The following is a 24,310-nucleotide window of genomic DNA, read 5'->3' as shown; positions in this document are numbered from 1 at the left end:
TTCATTTCATTCAGAATAGATGAAATAATGTGATACATGTACTTTTGTAATACATTCACAAAAGTTTTTATAACATTCACATTTGGAGAAAATATTGGACTGCAAGATATTTTGTATCTTTCCCCAATTTTAATAGGTGTCTCTTGTTAGATAAGGTAACTGAATGAATGGTGCTTCTTTTAACCATTCACTGCTTTAAATTTAAGAGAGAGTCTATATAAGAAAAAAGAAAACCATGTTTGCAAATTAAGGACTGGTCTTACTGATCTATCTTACTGATAGAGCAACTTAACATAGCCATAGACAATTATAAGTAATATCCTTTATCCTCTCTATTATGGAATTATCATTCATTTTGAAGTTTTTCTGAAATCACATGTCATTTGAAAACAAAATACCAGATTAGGATTTATTTCCATATGTTCATTCCCATAGAAGAATACATGTCTGAGAACGAACAATACAGTATGTGAACTGTTACACTTTTGTGATTAGGTTGACTTTCTATCCAAAAAAGAGCAGTCACCAGGCTGGCCTTCCTAATGGGCAGAAACAGGATGGCAAAGGGGAATCACAACACTCAGCAGGCCACTGACCTACTTTGTTATTATAATTTATAAGAGTTATGAATGTGTTTTTTTTCCTGTAAAGCTACATGGTGACTTGTCAGCAAATTAGTTACCTTTGTTAGGACTTTTAAAAAATTCTGTTAAAGTAATATATTCTCTATTTTTAAAAAGTCAGTAATATAATAATACAACTTCTAATTTATAGAATTTCAAATCTAAAATACATTGCCAGACCTCAAGAGAGGAGAGATGCATTTTTAATTCTTAATTATATTATCTTGGTTATATTGTTTCAATCAATCATTACTTAACTAGCTAATTGGGCTTGTAAAACAAAAGTGAAGCTATTTTAATTTTGTCTTCATATATTTGCTAGACTATCAATAGATAATAATTAATCATCATAGGTTTCAGTGTTCCTCTTGTATATGGGGATATGCATATAAACAATATAAATCTTTTCCCCCCAAAATAATTGGCTTGAAATAGGAGATATTAATAAACAACTCTTTCTACCTAAGCCCCCCCTTCCAGCACACATTTATTTTGACCATTACAGTTTTTGAGCTAGACATGACTAACATGTCTCAATCTCCACTCTTTGTTGAAGGTTCCTGATCCAAAGCCAGCTGATATTAGTTAAAATAAATGTCCCCCTATTTTGTCTCTCTCCACCTTTAGTTGATACTCGTCATAGACTTTATTTCCATTCACGCAGTGCTGCCACTAGCACACCAGTGTGTGAGTTAGAAAAAAATAGTACTCTCTGGAGGGCTATCAGGAAGACAAAGAGTTTTGTAAGAATGGCTATATTTCCAAGTGTACGTAGAAAGGCAAGAAAGAGGGCAGGATCTAGCTAGCACTCTTCCCCTTGTTTATAAGTTTGGGCAGTACATACATTTCAAAGGCCTTAATTCAAATTCATGTTAAGGGCTTTTGCACATAATTTTCTATTCCCTTAGATTAAAAAAAATCAAAATTTTAAATCTCTATATAGTTTTTGGTACCTAGAATGAAATGGTACGAATGAAAGCTTGTTTGAATGTAAGCACTATGAGGGCAGAAACTTTATCTCATTCTCTAGTGTACGTTCAGTGCCTAAGATAATGCCTAGCACAAAACAAGCACTCAACAAATTACCTAAATGAAAGAATAAGTAATATACATTCATTCCACAGTTGAACTATGGAAAATTAAGTGATTTGCCTAAAATCACAAAAGTTTTAATGGTGAAGGCAATTCTGAAATGTGTCTCTAAATTCAATTCTGCCAGATTTTTCCATCCCTTTTCTATTGTCTAAATGAGTCAGGATAAGCTATGTTATGTTGTGGGCTACAAATTAAAAGGATGCCTCTGGAGAGGCAAAAAAAGATCTGGAGGATTGCAAAAAATAAAAAAAAAAAGCTTTTCAATGCTTAGACCTGTAAGTGAAATTTGAAACTGCCACTCAGAGCCCATTGATCATAACCATCAGAGGACCCCATCCAAGAGGAAGGGATCTGGAGAATGTGGAGTGTGTGACCATTTGGTTATTCGTGTTATTAGTAACACACTAATAATTCGAGATACACTGTTTCAAATGAAAATGAAATTTTGTAGTAATCTAGATTTTCCAATCAGATCTCTTGTTTTCTCCACATAAATATTAATTAGATCCTTTCAGACATTTAGATAACTTATTTTCTGATATTCTTAGTATGGTTCATAAAAACTTCATGAATTTTGAGTATTCTTATATTGCTCATGAGTTGGCCAAGTGATCACATATCTTTGAAGAAATAATTTGATGTACAAATTATTAAGGCAAAAACTATCCAAGGAAGAACATTTAAAATGCATAACAGAATAACCCCTTTACACATAATTTTTAAATAATTTTGATGATTACCTATTTAGTATAAACACAGTATTTATTTAGCAACATATGCAAGGTTGGCATAGGATCTGTTGGGAATGTAAATACTGATAAAACATATTGCCTGCCTTCTAGAAGGCATCTCTCAAAATGAAGTAATGCATACAGTCCTTCAAATCACAACAAAATGAAACATTATAATAAATGGCACTTGAGTTGGCTCAAATTATTTTGATTATTATATTATTGAAACAAATACAACTCTATGGTGAAAATTCTGTATAGCATTTAATATGATGTCATTTAGCCCTCATTTGATATAAATTGATCATTAATTATTGAGCCTATTAAGTAAGAATTATTTTATATGGCACAATGTACTTCAACTGTAAAAGCAAATCCAGACTCCATATTTAGGTCATTCAGATGATTGTAGATTCATAATGTGTTTACCTTGAAACCTTTCAAACTATCACCAACATATATTTATACATTTACAAGATTGCTGGGAGAAAACCTGTGCCTCCTTGAGAGTCAATCTTTAGACTTCCATTAGAGAAATACTACTATAGGGTGCCTGGGTAGCTCAGCATCCTACCTCAGGCTCTCTGCTCAGTGGGAGTCTGCTTCTCCCTCTCCCTGTGGCTCCCCCTGCTTGTACTCTCTCTATCAAAATAATAAATAAAATCTTAAAAAAAAAAAAAACTAGAGACACACTACTATAGGAATGCACTAGTTAGCTGCAAATCCTTCTGCAAAGTCATTCCTTAAATTATGTCAAAATTAATACTGTGTTCAAATGTATCATAAATTTCATTTTCTTAGACTTTTAAAATGAGCACTTCATGATTTTATGACTTAAACCAAAACAGCCACTGCTAATCACTTCAATAATGAACTATTACAGTTTTAGTGTGCTATGTCTAGAAACATAGTCACAAAATATGAGAATGACAAGATTTTCAGAACTGATTTTATTAGACTTTAATTATCTGACCAATCCAAGATTTTTATTCAGACAGAATTCTATAATTCAAATATTTCTTGAATGAAATAGTCAACACAAAAGAAGCACGACTAATCCTTGTTTAAGTCCGATTTGTCAAGTCAGTATCTCTCACCTCATCAATTCAAGTAGCCTACCATGTGCTAGTGACTAACTCTTAAAAAATAGCATTTAAATAATTCTTCCAATGAGGAATTTATAAAGACTGCAAAGGAATTCGCTGAGAGGAACTGAAGCTATTTCTACAGAAGAAACGGCAGATTAGAACAGTTAAGATAAGAATAAATATATTGGACAAATCACCAGTGACGGATATAGTATAGTCATAGCATTACTCTGGATTTCCTGTGATAGGACATATATGAAAACTAGCTAGTGATATGCAGATAAGGATATAGATATAAATGCAAATGTGTCTCAAAAATATTAAAAATACATATAAAAAGATATATGTATACATATAAATGAAAATATGGTGAGGAGGATTTAAAATAACACTTAAGGATATAAATCATTATGAATGCGAAATATGAAAAAGAAGGAATAAGGAATTCACCCAACACCCTGATCTTTACCATAAATTATTTAGTATCAATGTCAAACGTCATAGAATTGTCAAGCACATACCTAAGAATGATCGATACAATGTCCTGCATTTACCCTGACCTGGCTTCTCACTTTTTGCCTTCTGAATTTGATTTTGCTTTTCTACATCTACATCTCATATCCATCTTGCTGCTTTTTAGTGTTAGAGCTCAAATGCTGATTTTCGAATGGCTTACTACGGCAACCGGAGCGCTGTGACAACAGGATTCATTTCTTGTCATTACTTTTCTTAACTAATTTTTACAATCTACAGAACACAAGATACTCTAAGGTTTAGAACAGAAATTACGAAGTCAGATAGCTAGGCATTCTAATTTTTTTTTTTTTAATATTTTATTTATTTATTTGACAGAGAAAGAGAGCTCACAAGTAGGCAGAGAGGCAGGCACAGAGAGGGGGGGAAGCAGGCTCCTGCCGAGCAGGCAGCCTGATGTGGGGCTCAGTCCCAGGACCCTGAGATCATGACCTGAGCCGAAGGCAGAGGCTTAACCCACTGAGCCACCCCGGCAGCCCTAGGCATTCTAATCTTGGTTCTATTCATCTACTAACCTGTGTGCTATTGAAGAATTAGACTAACCTCTAAAAATTTCAGATTTCTGAACTGTAATATGGGGGATAATAGTTTTCACCTCATTCTGTTGCTATGAGGACCAAATAAGAGCATATTTCAAAGCACCAGGGCTCATATATAGCAAGCAAGATAGATAACATGGAGGGTGTTTTTTTTTTTACATTGGATTTTACTTCTTTATAAGTCCCTTATTATGTAAATACACTTTGCTTTGTTTTGCTGTAATGGAAGGTTTTCCAGAATTCAATGGCTTTAAGATAGAAAATAATATCTACAAGGTCAAAGGACACCATGGAGATCCTCTACATATACAAAAATTGTCTTTCTTATGGTTATCTCCTTCATATCACTAATATTCATAATATATTTCTGGTCTTTATAGTTGAACATAGACTTAACTGTTTCCTACTCTTGACATTAAAGTTAAACATGAAAATAATGTTAAATAAATGTGAAAGAAAGTAAAAGCCAATTTCATAAGTAAACCTGCCCCTCAGAAAAGATACAAGAAAAAAACTTGCAAATTCAGGAAAGGTATTTTGTATAACATTAGGATATAATAAAATTTGACTACATTAGATTAAGTACAAACACACAAAGCAAACCCATGTAGACACACTTAAAAAATGATCAAGATATAAAAATTTTCTTCAGTAAATGTGCTTAGCACTAGATATATTAAGAAGTATATTCCCATATATTATAATTACACAACTATATGCACTTTATGGATACCCCAAAATAGTCCCTTTACTCTTTTAATAAAGATAATACCTATTTTTCTGAAAGATACCTCAGAGTAATTTAAAACAATTATTTGCAAACTTAAATAGTAGTTAGTGTCAGCGATGAATCATCTTTTGACAGTAGTGTTAGTGTTTTTATACCACACACTTAGTTAATAGCTAGACTATAGAGCTGTGGCTTTTTCTTCCTCCCACCCCCGCCAAAATATTTTAATAATGTCTTCACATTTTTTTCTTTCAGTGATAAATAAAAAAGAAAGATCTATAATTAAGAAGACTTCATAGACTCAAAAAGTGACCTGCACCTTGCTTTGTTTTTTAGGTAGGGAAACACAAATACAGTATTTCTCAAATGAACTTTCAATAAAGGTGGTTAGATTACAACAAACTACTATGTCAGGCACTCTTCTGGGCACTACCATAAAGTAAAGAACAAAACAGACAAATTCTTTGACTTAATGGAACTGACAGTTTGTGTAGAGGACACAGAGAAATAGAAACAACAAGTAAATGTGTGTGTTATTAAATTCTTTTCAGATAAAATATTAACCAGTTTGGTACTGTATTAGACAGAGTGGTCACACACTAGCTTCAGTGAGGCAGTGACATTTAAACAGATATGAATGAAATGAAGGAGAGATCCAGGTGAATATTAAGTCTCAAAGAAAGGAGTTAAAGGGATAAAGAAGGCAGGGATTGGGAGAGTAGGAAGTAGGGAGGAAAATAAGTTGGGAGAGTAGGAAGGAGGGAGGAAAATAAGTCGGCCAGAAGAAAGTAAAGAAAGATTGGACCTCTTAACGTGTAATGTAAACTCCTCTTTTCTTCAAATACAAAGCCTGAGCTATAGTTATTAGAAGAAAAAATAAATGTTATTAAAATGTCCATATCACTTCTACAATAATAAGCCCAGAAATTAACATGGAACATTTTGAAGAAAGAGGGCACTTGATTTATGCCAAGGTTAAAATTTTGTGAGTCTCATAAAATTTATCATCCATTATTTACTTCCAATTTCTTTGTAAGTATTGTACAAGATAGATCAAAACACATGTTCTCTTTTTAAAACCTATGTTCTTAAAAATAAATGTGACTATGAATATACTTAATTAAATAAATCAAATTTATACTTCACAGATTTTTAAATACGTAAATATCTTTCAGGGTAAACTGTACACCTGAAACTAATGTAACATTATGTGTCAACTATACCCAAATTTAAAAATAAATAAAAATTAAAAGTAAATAAAGGCTTTACCTTTTCCACGAATGTTTCCTTGTCTTCCCTAGCGAAAAGATCATGCACATCATATCTCATTGCATTTATACTGATGCACATGTCTCTGCAAGTTTAAACACCACCTAGAATTGCATGTCTCAAGAACAGTAAATGCCAAAATCAAGTTGAAAAAAAGGAGATATTCTAAGCAATAGGCAGTTTTGGAAGAACATTGTACCATGAGTGTTGTACCACAGTTATACGTACATGTGAGTGTACATGTAGCTTTGAAATAAAATATGTCTTCAATATACACAGAGTAAGATACCTCAAAATAGATCCTATAACATACACATCCCCAGAAACATTTCACGTAAATGAAATGTAGTTGCAGAAAAAGCGAAAGAACATTTGATTTTACATCCACAAAAGCAAAATTTTCTCCGAACATTTTCGGAGAAGAAATTAGATCATTCTAGCATACCCTTAGAACTTTCTGGCAAAACATGGATTATGTAGGGTGTAAAAGAATACGAATTACTTACAACCATTTCGTTCAGGGACACCCAGCAGTCTGGTGGGAAATCCTGCAGTAGTGGTACCAAGAACTGAAGACAGCCATCCCAGTGGCACAGCAGCAGCATCATGCCGATGAGGTTAAAAATTCTCACCACTGCACTGGCAAGGTCATAGGTCATGTGGAAAATCTGTTGACCAAAATATAAAATCAATCCTTATAATGCTTATCATCAATTTCCGTTAAAGTCAAGAATACCACCAATGTCAGTAGACATGTAGCGCAAGTACAGATTTAATAAAAATGTGGGAAGAACTTTTACAAATATAGAGATGAGATTTCTTGACTTGAGGTGGAGGGTGGCACTCTGTTCTATGAGTACCACCACCAACTGGGGGTTCTCCACAAAGAACAGAGATAACCTAACTACATTAAATGCATGGGTCATGCTTTCAAGGTCATTGGTTTTGCCGACGGTTTTCATTTACTGCCCTTCTGCACATTTTGGCAATGTTGCTCTAAAACAAGTTAACAGGTTTGACTCTATTCTCTGCTTTTCTATCCCTTTTTAAATTAATAGATTTGTTGGAGGACCAAAAAAACAAAACAAAACACAGACTGAAAAATCATCAGCAAAAATAGAATTTCAAAATATAAAGTAATACTGAGATGTTAACTGCAGTGAACTTTATAGCTAGCTATACGAGTGCAGGTGCTTCTTTTGTTGTGTATATTGAACATGAACAGTGGCCTTTGAGATAAAAAGGTCTCTGAATTTGGTTAAAAAACAACTGTGCCACACTTTTTTAAAAATTAAAATTGTTATTTCCCTTTCGAGTGAACTGTTCTCATTTATATTTTCATGCAATCCAATACGATAGGGAAGATTATTTCAGGAAGCTCAGAAATTATGACAAATCATCTCCATCATAACTCTGGAATGGTAAACTTACATATAGCTTGATATCTATAAATTTTTATCCATCCAGTTGTAAGAAATAAAACCAGAACCAGAATCCTTTCTTTAACAGCTCATATATTATATCACTTTCAACTGCTAATTTCTGCTTGTATTTTATCTATTCTAGAATAACAAAATTCACTTGGGAGCAGACCTACATTCTCGAAAAAAGTTGATTTCCTAATTGTTAAAAGTCTACCGAGTTAATAAAATTAATAAATATGGATAAATACACAAAGAAACAACACTTTGAAATATTTAGAATCACAATTGTATAATTCACCAAAAGGATGGTCTATTTTTGAAGTAATGAGGACACTATGTACTGAGAAATTGTCTGAGAAATGGAAAAGAAAACCCGCAAATTTTACATTTTGATATATAAACTATATCTTTGTAAGGAAATATCCATAATTCTTAAGAGGCACATACTAATGTATGTAAAGGTATAATGACAGGACAGCTGGGACTTTGCTTTTACAAAATTTTCTTAATTAAATATTTTTCACTTTGATACATTTGTATTAGGCATTAATAGTTTCTTTAAACAATCTTCCTTTTTGACACAGTAATTACAGTGAGAAATTCCCACTTTCTTTGTGGGAATATACAAACTGTTCTGAATTCCTTTTAAGGTTGGGGTCCTAGGTTTTAAAGGCAACAGATCATGTATTTTTATATTCAGAGAGCTATACACAGAACAATTAATTTTAAAGAACTGAGAATTATTATTTTCCTCTAAGTAATTTTTTTTTTAAAGATTTTATTTATTTATTTGACAGACAGAGATCACAAGTAGGCAGAGAGGCAGGCAGAGAGAGAGGAGGAAGCAGGATCCCCGCCGAGCAGAGAGCCCGATGCGGGGCTCGATCCCAGGACCCCGGGATCACGACCCGAGCCGAAGGCAGAGGCCTCAACCCACTGAGCCACCCAGGCGCCCCCCTCTAAGTAATTTTTTTAAAGATTTTATTTATTTGAAAGAGAGAGAGAGTGAGCATGAATAGGGCAGGGCAGGAGATGAGCAGAGGGGAAGAGAGAGAAGCAGGCACACCACCAAGCAGGGAGCCCCAACCCGGGGCTCAATCCCAGCACTGCAGCTGGGATCACTACCAGAGCAAAAGGCAGATGCTGAACGGACTGAGCCACCCAGGTGACCTGCCTCTAAGTTATTTTTTAATTTGGTTTTGTATTTGGCAAACCTACAGAAAAGTCCTCTTGATGTTATTCCCTCTGATAGCTCATGGTCACTCAATTTGTAAATAGAAATCATACCAAAAAAATCATCAATAATTTCTTATTAAAGGCAATACAAAAAAAATTTTAAATGCTTTCTACTACTAAAGTAGGAAAATAAAATCAACATGGATTTAAACATTTTTCGTAGGTACTTGAACCCTATAAATTTTTATCTGAATACTTTCTGACAAAATGGTTCAAAATGTCTTTTTGCTAAGTGTTGCATTAGTGTGAAATTGAGCAAAATTGCAGAATATAATCTTGTAGATCAAACAAGGAACTGATCACCTCCCAACCTGATTATCTGAAGTAAACAATATCTGAAACCCTCTGCCAAAGCCTATAAATTAATTATAAGCATGTGGACAATGTTGCAATTATGAGACTTTAGAGCGATGTCCGGATGTTATAGAGAATTAGGTCTCGTTCTTAATACATCTGACTTTAATGGCTTTTCCACTTTCTTTGTGAGCAATTGGATTCTTTTGTGGGATTTTAAGAGATTATTTACAGTAATTGATAGCACATGCTGTAATTCAACAATTCCTTTAAGAAAATCCTATTATTCTTAAACATTTTCCAGAGAAGCATAACCACCATTTTCATAAAGGAAGTTAATAGTGATATAAGGCCTTTCATAACATAACAGAAATACATTTTTTGTTTCATTTTGTTTTCGTGTGGTTACTGAACTCCTACTGTAACAAAATAAGCCCTAAAATTAAACCTATTCTCTATTTCTATTTCCAACATCATAGTATTAGTATACAGTACTAGTGCTAGATTTATGTACTAACTCTGCTATTTAGACAATGCTCAGGGGCAGTCTCCCTTTTTGGTCTTTTAACATTCTGTGTTCAAAAGTAATTTTACTTTTTGGAGTATCCCAAATCTGACTTTGGAAGAGGCACCTATCCTGACACTGGTCAATATCAGAGGTTAATTTCAATTAGTCAAGTCCATGTATCTCCATCTTGATTTATTTACCCAACCAAAGAACTTCATAATGTATGTAGTATAACTTTAGATATATATCTGAATATGTAGAGTGTTTAGGCCCAAACTGATTGTCTCTTGAGCTCTTATTGATTAATACACTCTGGTAGGCATACTCATCTCATTGACTAGTTGCTGAGACTATTGAAAGCTCTGTTAAAATCTTGTTCACAGATTTGGAGTGAGAAAATTATTCCCTTACAGAGTACATACATCTATAGATAGGCACATTAACCAAAGAAGGAAAAATCTGATCTAATTCATGCATAGCCATAACTTCCAATTGTCTAAGGGCAGCTTGTAGACTAAATCGAAGTGTGACTTGATTCAACATTCTGATCAAGCAGCCAATACCACTGATTAATTTTTTTGGTTTTTTTCTCATCAACAAGGTAGACATCCTTAAGTGATAAATTCCCATCTAAATCAATTTTCTAAAGCTACTGTACACAAACCCCACTTCACACAAAAATGGCACCATATATGACCCATTCATTAAATGAATAGATGAAAATATTGCAGGGATTTAACAATAATAACCTAAGTACTTTTTATGATCTTAACACTATGAAGGTTTTGCTTTTGTGTTTTAAACCAGGGAATTTTAAAAAAAGACAACTCTATCATTTTCTACCTTCCAAGTAATCTGACTTGACGTGAAACCTGATGTGACTGCTTGAATGTGGGTAGCAGAAAGATAGGTTGCTCACTCTCAATATGCTGCCAAGTGGTACTTACAAGAGTCAACTGGAAAAAACAAAACAAAACAAAACAAAAAAAACAGAATTAAGTTTCTGAAGCAGCTCCTTCATTTTATTTTCATCAAAAACCAGACTACAAAATATGCCAGTGGAAGTCACTGTGCTTTGCATTTGTCCAGCTCAGAACACTGTGTTCTTCATATGACTTCAATGAAAAGAAGGATCTGGTCACAAATTCTCTTTGAATTCTTTTTCGAATAGCACCGTTCTAGAATTCTGCCCAGTTGGAGTTTAATGACTCCAGAGAGGATAGCTAATTAACTCTCCAAAACTGAAGAACACTCTAAAATAATTTGATTCAGAATCCCCAATTCCAAACTACTATTTGCAAAATTGTTACCATGATTTTTTGTATATGCCATCCTGCTTTTGAAAGGTTAAATCCCAAAGTGTGATATATGGCAGTATCCATAAATTAGCTGAGTTCTTTCAAAACATGTCCACATTCTTCCTTGATAAACTGGATTCAAAGGCTTTTCAATCTAATAGATTACGATCAGTGGGCCTGGACTCTCTTTAACTATCTGGTGCCCTGTGTTTTACCTACACAAAAACCATCCACAGTAATTTATGACCTTTCATAGCGTGCGTTGATCTGTTCCTAGTCTTCGGCTTCACAAAGAGGGATCGCTCACTGTCTAGGTTTCTTCTATGATCTCGTCAGTGATTCAAAGCTTCAAATGTATCTTTAAAATTTTTATCAAAGTAACATTAAGAGAATCAAGTGAGTCAGATATGTTGTTTTGACAAACGACTTTCTTATTTTTAAGATATAAAGCAAGGCTGGATAGCTTTGTTTCTCTTTTTGTTTCTCCTTATAAACCTGCACCTGCATAAATTCGACCCTGTTTTACATGGATTGTCCATATGCCATGTTGACACAGAATATAAGAAAACAAACATTTACCAACTCAGTCTGTTTCACAGCTACCGTGTTATCCAGGATTCAAGGAGTAGTAGCCCTAGTCAATATTTTAACAGCCCTATTGCACCTTCTGCAATTCTGAGCTTGAAAATGACCCAGGTTATCTCACCAGGCTTTTGGTAGAAAGTGCTGAAGGATTTACTTGACCTATGACAGAAGACCACTCTTTATGTTAATCTCTTTGAACACTGACCAGGGACTGTAGCTGACTGAACACTGACCAGGGACTTCTATCTAGGATCTCACTGAGAATGGCTAGCCGCTAGGGCGCCTGGTTGGCTCAGTGGGTTAAAGCCTCTGCTTTCTGCTCATGATCCCAGCGTCCTGGGATTGAGCCCCTCATCGGGCTCTCTGCTCAGTGGGGAGCCTGCTTCCCTCTCTCTCTCTCTCTGCCTGCCTCTCTGCCTATTTGTGTTCTCAGTCTGTCAAATAAATAAATAAAATCTTAAAAAAAAAAAAAAAAAAAAGAATGGCCAGCCCACAACCTTCAGAAAAGTCAGCCATCTGGGCCTCTCATCTCAGCTTCTGCACATAGTGCAATCATTCACTCCACAACCTTGCTCGCCTATTGTGAAATTGTCATGCTGTGGAGTGCTAGTTTCCTGCCACTGTCCTTCCCAAACTCCCCTCCCTCTTCAACATGGATTAACTCTCAAATGCCCTCAGCCTCTTTGTCACATTCTTCCCCTCCTTCTCTGCTTTCCCTGAGAGGTAGGAGCCTCCCTCCCCTTCTCTCAAAGCCTCAGCTTCCCTGGTAGCTTTCTTCAACAGAGTTGGTTCTATTCTTTCATACTTCATAAGTCTTACGTCCTGATGGCAGTGGCCTCATTTTCCTAGCTTGCCTTTGTTGCTTTCAGACAATTATTTGTCCAGCTGTATTAAAAAAAAAAAAAAAAAGGCCTTCTCTTCAGTGCTCATTCCATTTAACCAGTCCACTCATAACTTCCCCTCATTTCTGCATAGAACAACCTCCCAATCTCCACCCTCAGCACATCTCCATTTATTAGAGGACTCTGTATTTTTCCATTGCCTTTTCTTTGCAAAATGTCAACTGCTGATTAATCAAAACAACTACTTTCTATACCTGAGCTGCTGAACATTACTGGAGAGGAAACTAGATTGTGGCTACTAAAAATTTCTTTTTAAAATAGCTGTCTTATTTGAGACCTTCGGCTATGGCCTATTCATCTCCTTATTCCTAACAGCACTCATCCTATATTTTTTCCTCTCTTCCTACTTCCCCAAAGCTCATGACTATCCTACTCAGTTTCAAGTTAAAATTTCACCTTTTTCAAGGGAAACACATCCTTATGTTTGAATCCCCTTAACTCTGGCCCCTCATATCTTCAAACAAACAAATATCTGCAGTTTTTCTTACTGGCCTTTTCCTAATATTAAAAGAAGGCATACTTTTTATTACAAATGAATATCTACCAACTTTTGATATTAATGTGAACTTTTTTCTTCTCCAGGAACCTAAATAATTAGTTCACAGCTTCTCAGTCTATGAGGAAAACCAACTCTCTTCTCATTGTGGACAGATATTTTTGTAAAATAAAAAATGATTTAATATAAAAATGAAGTTTGAAAAAAATCTATGACATATATAATACAAACCTACTGCTTATGTTCTTGGATGTGGCAGCAATATCAAATAACTATAATTACTTGATTACTTTTTTCTTCAAAATTGTTAACTTCTACACTAGCTTTACCCCCAAATGTTCAAAACTAATAAAATTCTCCATTTCCTCAAAAACAACTCAAATTGAAAAGGACTTTTCATTTTCTAGGTGCTTACTTAACTCTCCCCCACCTCCCCCTTTATAGTCTTTTCAGTTTGGCTTCTCAAAAAAACTCTCCTCCCTGGAATTTTGAGATAGAGAGTGAGCTGGCCTGCCTTCACCCACCTTTAGTGGGTAAAGTGGTTTTCTTTTCTTGGTTACATGTGAAAATTACCATCTGGTGCAAAATCTTTTTTCCTGAAGGACATATGTGTCATAGCTACTCTGTGCCTCTGTCCCCCTTCCCCTTCTCCATAGATGAAAGGAGTATAAAGATATTTAAAGTTGACTTCATTTTCCTAAATGGGAAATTGAAACTTAAGAAAAAATGTACATTTTTCTGAGCGTTCTTTTGGAAGTGGCACAGATACATCATTGGAATTATAGAGAAGAATATATCTCATCACATGACTCTACAGTAAAACTAAACAGTTCTAATGTGGTCATAACAACTACATAGTTACAGAATACAATGTACTAGTTATTAATCATGACTATTAAAACATAAATTTTAGGTGTTTGTGCATGTGTTATTTTGGTCATGTATACATATTCCTTATTAAACATATAGATATGTATAAAATTTAAAAATCAATTTTAGATATTTTTGTTGTAAAAAATTTCACATTTCTTATTTTTTGCCTTGACCATTATTTAGACTCTATGGCTTTTCCATTACTTTGTCATTGTATTGTATATTTTTAATTAGACAAATTTTTATATAAGATCTTAATTGCATATACCTAAACACTTTAAAAAGTAAATCTTAATGAAAAATCACTCTTTTTTAAGAAAAAAAAATTGCTCCTTGTTTAGCTTTACTAGTCTGAGAAAAATCAAAAGAGCATTAGTATTAAAGAAACAAAAAATTGGGGCGCCTGGGTGGCTCAGTGGGTTAAAGCCTCTGCCTTTAGCTCAGTCATGATCTCAGGGTCCTGGGTTTGAGCCCCACATCTGGCTCTCTGCTCAGCAGGGAGCCTGCTTCCCCCTCTCTCTCTCTGCCTGCCTCTCTGCCTACTTGTGATCTCTGTCAAATAAATAAATAAAATCTTAAAAAAAGTAAAGAAACAGAAATGGTAAAATATTGTAGTGTGGATTCTTTGAAGATTATTGGTAGGAAACAGTTATAGTGTAAACTGTAAAAGGTATAAACTTTGAAAACTGGGAAACACAATGCCTGGTGGTATACAGTTGACACTCAACAAACCTTTTTTCTCCTATAGAGGTTACTCAACTAACAGCTGAATTTTCATAAACGGGTCAGTGCTAAAGAATACCTAACAGAGAGAAGGCATTTCTACCAAGCTTATTCATTTTCTTCTGAATTTCAAGTCATTATCAGATGATGACTGGGAATAGGTCAGAAACAAAACTGCTTACAATAGGTTATATTTTGTTAACTGAATATAGCTACCTCTTCGCATTTAAAAAAATTCCTTAGGAAGAAAAGGTGTACATCTTTTTAACTTACACAAGGACTATGTTGTATAACAGAGCATCTACTTACTGGATTGTGCTATAGAAAAACAAAAGAGCAAGTATAACCCCCTCATGTGCTTAACTTACTTTAGGAAATAGCTAACACAGTGGGAAAATGAAATTACAAGTGAATATTGAAAATGGTCCTATTAAGAAGAGAGCTTGATGGACTAGGACTGTGGGAAAAAAATGAAATTAATTAAAATGAAACAACTAAGATCATTATCTATTCTTCTATTACAAATTTCAAATTGCTGTAAATGTAGACAGTGTATATATATGTACAATATATGCTGAAATATTTAAATGAGGAAAGTAAAAACATATTTTATGATGGATATCTGCACCTTATTTTAATAATGGTTGTGGGAAGGCTATTTCATGCTTACTAGATACACTTAATTTCAGGATAAAGTCAGCACTAAGATGCTGATTTAATGAAATTTAATACTTTTTTTCTAAACTTAAAAAAAAATCTTATCTTGAAAATTCAAAATGAAAATTTTATTTTTTAAATAAGAAAAATGTTTTTTAAAAAAACATTCTTTTTTATGTAGTACACAGTAAAAATGATATTAAAGTACAGAATCATAAGTGGCTACATAATTGTGTGTGTGTGTGTGTGTGTGTGTGTGTGCAGAGAAAGAGGATAAAGAAAAACTAATAACCACATTAGCAGTAGTTAGTGAATTTTGTAGCTCTTGTGAATGAATTTCAAATGATAGTTCCATAACTCTGTGGTTTTTGGAGAGGACTAGGGAATAATTCATTTTAGAAATAGCATAACACTAATAATAGTCTCATTTTTATCTTTATAGTTTCATGTCAATCATTTGCTTGCTCTCTTCTCTTTTGTATAGCTGCGGTCTCATCAGATTTGTAATACGTTACATGCTCCAATAAGTACAAATTTAGTTGTCTCTACATTTTGAGCTACAAATAGTAAAATTATTCTAGTTTTTGTTAGCAGTTCATTTCTAAGCATATAAAACCAATCACATGGATTAGTGCTTTTTGAAGGGCAAAAACAGACCTCACAGTGGAGCGGAGAAATGTACTTAGTCTTTGTAAGAAGATACTTTACTTTGGAGACTTCATCTCATTAATTTGTATTTTAAAACTCATCTAAATGGTGAACACTTTTAAAACAGAAAGACCATTTCAGTGTACAAGCTCTAGTGACTAAATTATAAAAGCAGAAGATGTTTAAACTCATTTCATATACTCTGTAAATTGTTTTCCTAGTCAGTATCTTGCTGATATTATATAGTCAATACATAGCTAATGAATTGCTTTGAAATTACCAAATAAAAATATCACATATATTTCCAGTCCTTTCATATATAACATCCAGAAAGAATTTTTGTACTAAATCCTCAGTTAATCAAATATTATTAAACTATCCCTGAGGCATGTATAAAATGCATAATATATTTTGGTGGTCTCTTGTGAATATATTTTTAAGTATGCCCCATATGATATTATGCACTGTTATGTCTTCCATTTTCTGTAAGTTCTGTGAGAAAAAAATTGACTCCAATATTCTTGGTTTCACATTCATGAACTTTCTTATATTGACAAGTGATAATTAATGTTTGGTATCTCAACCAATTGTTTTGGCCTAAAATATTAAAGATTGTAGTGTTTGTGGTATGGTAAAACCTTTAAAATTTGGACATACTTATATATTTATGTGGAACATTAAACTGCTAAGTACATAATATTTTTTTCAAAACTTTGAGCTATTATTTTGCTAATCTTAGAGATAAATAACAAGGTTAACATAAAATTTAAAAAACACTGAACAATAGTTTTTGCAATGTAAGAACTTGAAAAAAAATACTTATTGGAGAAATGCATAAGTTGAAACCAGGAAACTAGAGTTCTAGTCCTGACCTCGTGTCAATCAGTTTCCAAAAATTTCCTTAGCTTTTCAATTAAAAGAAAGGACTTGGGGAAAATGACCTCTAAAGTACATCATATGTGTAAAATTCCATAATATCCTTTACTTTAGGATTGAAAAAGTACAATTTTAAAAAGTGAAAACACAAGGAAGCCAATTACACACACACATACACACAAACACACACACACACACACATACACACACACTCCCTAAATGGAAGATAAACCAGTGGTAAAACACTGACTTATGTAAGTAATTTCCCCAAATCTCTGTTTACAAAACAAATAAAAATAAATAAAAAACATAATAATAAGACTAATGGTAATATAAATATGTGGTAAAATAAAATGTGATAGAGGCCATTATATTTAAATTAATTGCATGATGTCTTTCTCAACATCCCCAGGCTCCACTCACCACTAATAGTCTACAAAGGTGGTGTGCAAACCAGCTCATTGCACCATTTTCCACGAGAAGCCAACAGGAAAGACAAGGGAAAGGAAAGCTGGCTTCTGAAAAAACTAAGATAAAAACAATGCTTCATCACAATTTTTTAGTAGTAGCCATAAAAATTACCTCATGCATTGGCACGTCATCTTGATACTCTGGCCAGATGAGCCAGTCAAGTTAAATATACTAATTTATTTGAGTGGATTTGTGTCAGAGTTGCTCTGTAAGAAAAAAATGGTGCTTGGTCACTGTCTTGGCAAATGCCTTCTGAAAGAAATCGCTAAGTACATGATTTTGGATATGAAGTCATAAAATACAGTTACAAATCTTAGTGAGTTAACCACACGTTCTGCCATTTAATGAAAACCAGTAAGCAAGAAAAACATTATTATTGCAACCTCCCCAAAAGATACTTAAAAAATAAACAAGTGTTTCCAAAGTTGCTAGCAACCCAAGAGACATTTGAGTAAGATTTGATCTATTGGAAAATGGCATGATATCAGATTTACTAGTTGGACACTTTCCAGAACCACCTATGCACTATAATGCTTCATCAATTCAGATAATAGTGCATCAAGATAGTTGCCAGACCACCTGAAGTGTTGAAAATACTTAAGTATTAGAATCACAAAGTGAATCGGGGTAAATCAGAGGGGGAAACAAAGCATGAGAGACTATGGACTCTGAGAAACAAACTGAGGGTTTTGGAGGGGAGGCAAGTGGGGGGTTGGGTGAACCTGGTGGTGGGGATTAAAGAGGGCATGTACTGCATGGAGCACTGGGTGTGGTGTGTAAACAATGAATCTTGGAACACTGAAAAAATAAAATTAAAAAACAAACAAAAAAAAGAATTACATCAACTACTCTATGTGGAAGGACCCTTAAAAGTAATCTGTTTTTTGGCATACATTTGATTTTTCTTATCACCAAAAATCATTATCAATATTGGCCCTGTGCAGAATAATGGTAGGCACTGGACTCTTCAGTGCTCCTGGTATCACCTCCACCACACACTCACTCACTCATGTAAACATTTTCTTCTCCAGAATTCACCCACCTGTTTCAAGAAGGACCCATTTTTCTCTAGACCTGCTGCAGAGTCCTCAAAATTGTTGCTCTTTTTAATACATCTCATAGTAGCCACACTTCATCTCAGTTTATAGATTTTTGGGGGCGGGGTGAGTTTAGGAGAGTCAGGGCATGTGTAAGATAGCTTTCTCTCTTACTCCTTTACCCAGCTTGTCTGGGTATAGAATTCTAGATTGAAAGTCATTTTCTCACAGACATATGAAGCCTTATCTTCATTCCTTCCAGAATTAGGTGAAACTGTTTCTTTCCCCAAATCTGGGTTTAATTTCCTCAGTGAGAAGATGAAGAGTTTTACATGGGGATACACGGAACTGCCCAAATTCCAAGTACGTGCATGCAGGGTGTGAGACGTGGGTCATAAGTAATGATTTGTGCAGTTGACCTTAAATTTGGCACCATTCCCGTGTTCAGCCCTACTGCTCAGCTATGTTCTGCAGTTAAGCCTTCTGACTCTAAATCAAAATGCCCCACAGTTCATAGTACAGACTGGCTCTTACTTCTTCTGCAGACTTTTTTGTAGCATATTACAGGGTCTAATTTTCTTTCCATGTTTTATCCTTCACTCTTCTCCCTTTCATTCTGAATCTTGTAAAAATTTTGAGAATTTTCTCATCTCAATAAGAGCTCCTTTCTCTTATTCCCTTCTGTTTTATAGATGCATTCCTTTTTTCACTTGGTTTCTTTTATTGTGCTGGAATCTTAGGAGGGACAAAATATCCACATATTGTATCTTATCTGTTTTCTCAGCCAGAAACCCTTTATTGTCTTCCCAATTGTTTGAATTGTCAACCCCAATATAAAATGACTTCTATAACTCAAGTTCATAGCTACACATTCTTTCTGGAACTGATTTGTTCCAGTGAGCTCTTGATCTACTCAATTGCTAATAAGTCATTCTTAAATAATTTAACTTTGCAGTATAATTTCCAACCTCCAAGTTACCCTCCCTCAATAATTCTCTCATAGTTTTTGTTTCACACACTTACATTTAAAAATAAATTTAGAATCACTTTGTCAAATCCCTATCCCATTCCTAAAATTATGTTGGAATTCAGTTCCTTGTAACTGATTTAATTCCTAAATTAATTTGTGTCTGTCATTACTTTTTCAACATTATTATCTCATACCTCTGACCTCCAGTCTTGGCTTGTTTGGAATTATAGTCTACTTGGCATCAAGAATGATAATTTTATGACTCAAACTTGATCATGTTAGTTCTCTGTTTGAACTTTTGTCAGAGGTCCAAAAAATTTTCACGTCTACTATAAAAACCTGGTCTAGTATAAAAACCCTTGTAATTTGCCCTCTGTCCACCATTTTACATGGACATTTTAGAAATGTCCATCATTTCTCATACCTCCTCTATTGGTATTCCATACCAGGGGAAGACCAACCTTGTCATAGTACCCTTTACACAACATGATTGATCAGAGCCTGTATCTATTTACATACTATTCTCTCCCAGTACAAGACCTTCCATCCTATCCCTTTTCTGACTGATGACTTTCTTATTCATATTTCAAAACTTGGCTCAAACATAGCTCCCTCAGGAAAGGCTTACTTGACTTCTCTAGGGAAAGAATTAAGAGTTTCCTCTCATGGAACTAGTAGTCCATAACTCTATAAAAAATGCTTTATACTAGACTATAATTGTGTGTTTATATGTCTGTGTCCTCACTAAACTGTAAACCCCTCGAGGTCAAGGACTGTAGTCATATGGCAGGTACTCAACATGTCTACAAAATATAAGAATGTGAACGAGAGGAAAGAAGAAAGAATGAAAGGAGAAAGAAAGGAAAGAAGAAGGGGAGGAAGGAGGGGAGGAAGCAGGGAAGGGAGGAGGAAGGAAAGAAAGGAATTTTCAAACTAGGAAGTTTGAAAACAACTTTGAAAACAAGTGGTACATTTTATTAAATGGGGACCTTTAGGATTATTATATATATTTTTTCAAATTCTCTTTTTATGTGCATGATAATAGAACAGAGACTTTGATTGAAGAGAATCCTTATTATGTATCTGTAATGAAAGAGAATCCTTATTAGGTACAAATTTTGTTTGTAATTTTTGGTACTCATTAATTCTAGAATATCTGTCATCCGTTGTTATACCCTGGTTACATGATCAGTGTCCAGATAGACATTATCATCATTATCACTTGTCTTTCCTCAAGCTTTTAATTACCAAAATTTACTTCTCTGATGACATTTTTCTTTTTCCTTTCGAGTTTTTCTTTTTCATTGTCTTACTCTCACTAAACTGTTTTTTTTTTTTTAATTGTTTGGAACTTTTGGGAAAGTTCTATTTTCCCCCCTCTCTCCTATTTGCTCATCACTTCCCTCATACCCAGTCTGACACGAAAGCCCATTATTTCAATCAATATCTTGTCAAAATTGTCAATTATCTTCTCATCTGCTATACTCTCATGGTAATGAGACTCCTGTTCCAAGATTAACTGACTGTCCACGATCTCACTCCTATATATGAGCAGCTTCCATATATTGCTAAAGAGAACCCCATAACTGCACAACCAGCTCATGGTTTTAACATCAACTAGGTTTTCAGCACTGTTTAGTGCTATCTGTATGTTCGTAGACAGCATTTATCTCGTTCTCAGGGCAGCTAGTTCAAGCTTTGCCAAGTCTTCAAAGTGTACCATCCCTCACCTGCTCACCTCTTTAGAAGAAAACACTTAACTTCCAATTTTGAGAAACACTCTCATTTACAGACATTTTTACATCCATCTTTTCTTCTTACTTTAGAGCATGTCTTTTTTCTCTATGACAACTGTCTTTTCTTTTTTAATCTTTCTATCTCCTCATTGACCTCACTTCATTAATTATCCCATCTTCCTCCTCAGACTTCTCCCTGTATTTTCTCATCAGAATTTAAGCATGCTTAAATCTCTCCTATATTAAAGAATTGTCCACTGATCCTCTATTCTTCTCTATCCATCATACTAATATCTTCTTTTCACCTAAACTGTACTGAAAATTTGTTTACACATTCTCCACTTTTTACCCCATATTCGACTTTCAAACATTATAGAACCCAGTGTCTCCTATGTCTGCTGAGAACATTCATGGTAAAATTGGCATGTATCTCTGTGGCTACACAATAAGCTATTTGCAAACCACATTTGTTTGACCTCCCTGCATATTCACCAGGTTTTATTTATACCTACTTCACACTCCATCTGCTCTGTTTCTGATATGCAGTTTTCCTTATTGCTCCTCACTTACTACCATTTCTCTTGTTAATTAGAGTCAGTGTCAAGCTATATGTTTTTTGTTCTTTAGGAATTGAAATTACTTGGGTTCCACTCTACACACTCTCTTTGAAGGACTCTTCCACTTCCATAACTTCAGCTATTACTTATAGTCAGGGAATGTGTCCATTTATATTTACTTACAGTCAGGGTAATGTGTCCATTACCTTGAACTTTACAGATGACAACCCTCTTAATTTTAAAATCCACAATCAAGTCACTCCAAAGATGTCTGAAACTGTATTAAACTCTTCCTCCCTCCATATCCCAATTGAATTCTCTACAGGGATTAATACATATCAAGCCTCAAAGTAGCCTCTCCTGAGGGTAATAGCATTACCCTAAAAAATAGGTTTACTCAGTTCTCTTGCCCTCCACATTCAATTAGTAACTACGTTCTATAAGTCTCCCTCTATAAAACTTTTGCCCCCCACATTCAATTAGTAGGGACATTCTATAAGTCTCCCTCTATAAAAGTTTTTGATTCACAAATCTTTTAATTCAGACAATTCTTATTTTTCACCTGAGTTATTCCAAAGCTCCTTAAATTAGTGCTAGCTCTCTAGATTTGCCCTCCTATTCCCTGCAACTGGAATTTTCTTTCTAAAACACAAATGTGTGATGTGATGCTGCTTACCTGGTTAGAAATCTTCAGTGCAGCTCCACTAAATTTGAAATAAAGGCCAAGATTCTAAGTGTAATATTTAGGGCCCTTCATGGTCTGACTGCTGCTTACTTCTCAAGCCTCAGGTACATCATCCCTTACTGTTAGCTTCCACATTATTTAATTCTAATCATTATACTTGAAAACGTTTATGATTCCTTCTTCCTTCTGTTTCAATGAAAATATAAGCTTGATGAGGAGAATCATATCTTACTTAGTATCTTTAAGTCTTTGGCATACTGTTAATTACAATAAACATGTATATATAAACATATGATTGAATAATGGGTGAATGAAATCTCCTACCTGTTAATAGTAAATCAGCTTCATGTTCATATAAAATAAATAGTGCACAAATAATGCAATCCAGGTGTCATACAATAATTTGTTTTTAAAAATCAGAAAAATTTCACTGAGATATTTATTTACCTGTTAATTCTAATAGGAACTGACTGAAATCATTTCTTTGCTGTTTCAATATCAATACTGAATAGTGGCTTGCATAATGAGTATATAAAATAAACAAATGATTAATTAGATTTTGATTATAATGAAAATGGTTTTAATAACTTTTATGGTCACTGTCATCAGTTCTATAATCACAAAATTGTTATTACATGGAAGAGCTTGGTTTCCATGTTCTGAATGCATGCTATGCTTGCAGAATTTTAAAAATTATTGCAGGATTAATAGTATTTTTATGAGGGCCCAGATCATCTTGAGTTTTTGTATGTTCATTTGACTAACATATTGGTCTCGTCTGATATTGGATCTTATAACATAAACCTCACTGTATTTTAAGGAGTCCAGATCCATTATCAATTTGAGCTAACAGGCTAACCCTGTACAGACACCTATATTGAGTCAAAATCCACTCTATAAAGCTGAATATTTGGACTTATTCCTATTAACTTGGCATGATTTAAACTCAATAGGATTCAGTACTTCTGACAAGTTCTAAATGGAGATGTCTGAAAGGTTACTATCATTATTATCTGGGCTTTCACCCAGCATTCAAACTCACAAATCACTGTCATGTTTTCTGCTAAATTCAGCATTAGTTCTGGACTCCACATTATTTCATTCCTTTGGTATATATATGTACTATGAGAATTAATAGAAGAGAATATTTTTGTATTTATGCTTACTAGTGTACTTAGAAATAAAAACATGCAATTTTATTTAAGACTAATAAAGGTGAAAATTTTAATATGTATACCTCTCTATACACTTTCATTTCTGTAACCCTTTTCTCTAATTTTCTTTAAAAAACATTAACATTTCCTAAAATAAACAGTCATAATGAAGGGCTCAATATTTGGGTTGCATATATACAATGAAAGAAATCTTAAAACTTTTAGAAGTAAATTTTAAATAAAAACATTTACATAGCATTTTTAAAAAGCAGCAGGTAAGAGTAGCTACAGGTCATTTTTACCCTGAAAGGGAGACAAAAGCATTTTCAAGATTCCTATAGAAGCAGTCAATACCACAAAGCTCCTCTAAGGATTTCAGAAACTCTATTATCTCTCAACAAAACTGATAAATAATCAACCTTTAAAGGAATGCTATAGATTGGATTGTGTCTCCCTCAAATTCATGTTGAAGCCCTAATATCTGATATAATGGTATTTGGAGATAGGGCTTTTGGGAGAGAATTAGGTCATGAGGGTAGAGTCCTCATGAAGGGATTGGTGCCCTTATAGC

The 24,310-nt window shown here is 34.1% G+C and overlaps 1 protein-coding gene across 1 annotated transcript in view; it reads right to left on the bottom strand.

Annotated features, from left to right (window-relative positions):
* LOC111141179 (hyperpolarization activated cyclic nucleotide gated potassium channel 1) overlaps nucleotides 1–24,310 on the bottom strand; it is a 396,704-nt gene that overhangs the window by 177,711 nt on the left and 194,683 nt on the right. The window contains exon 3 of the mRNA XM_022493555.1: nucleotides 7,116–7,277. Coding sequence (XP_022349263.1) covers nucleotides 7,116–7,277 — 162 coding nt within the window. The remainder of the gene's footprint in view (nucleotides 1–7,115; nucleotides 7,278–24,310) is intronic.

Source organism: Enhydra lutris, unplaced genomic scaffold (assembly GCF_002288905.1).
Source record: "Enhydra lutris kenyoni isolate GAN:26980312 unplaced genomic scaffold, ASM228890v2 scaffoldscaffold5, whole genome shotgun sequence".
NCBI lineage: Eukaryota > Metazoa > Chordata > Mammalia > Carnivora > Mustelidae > Enhydra > Enhydra lutris.
This window is presented reverse-complemented; position numbering and strand designations above follow the sequence as displayed.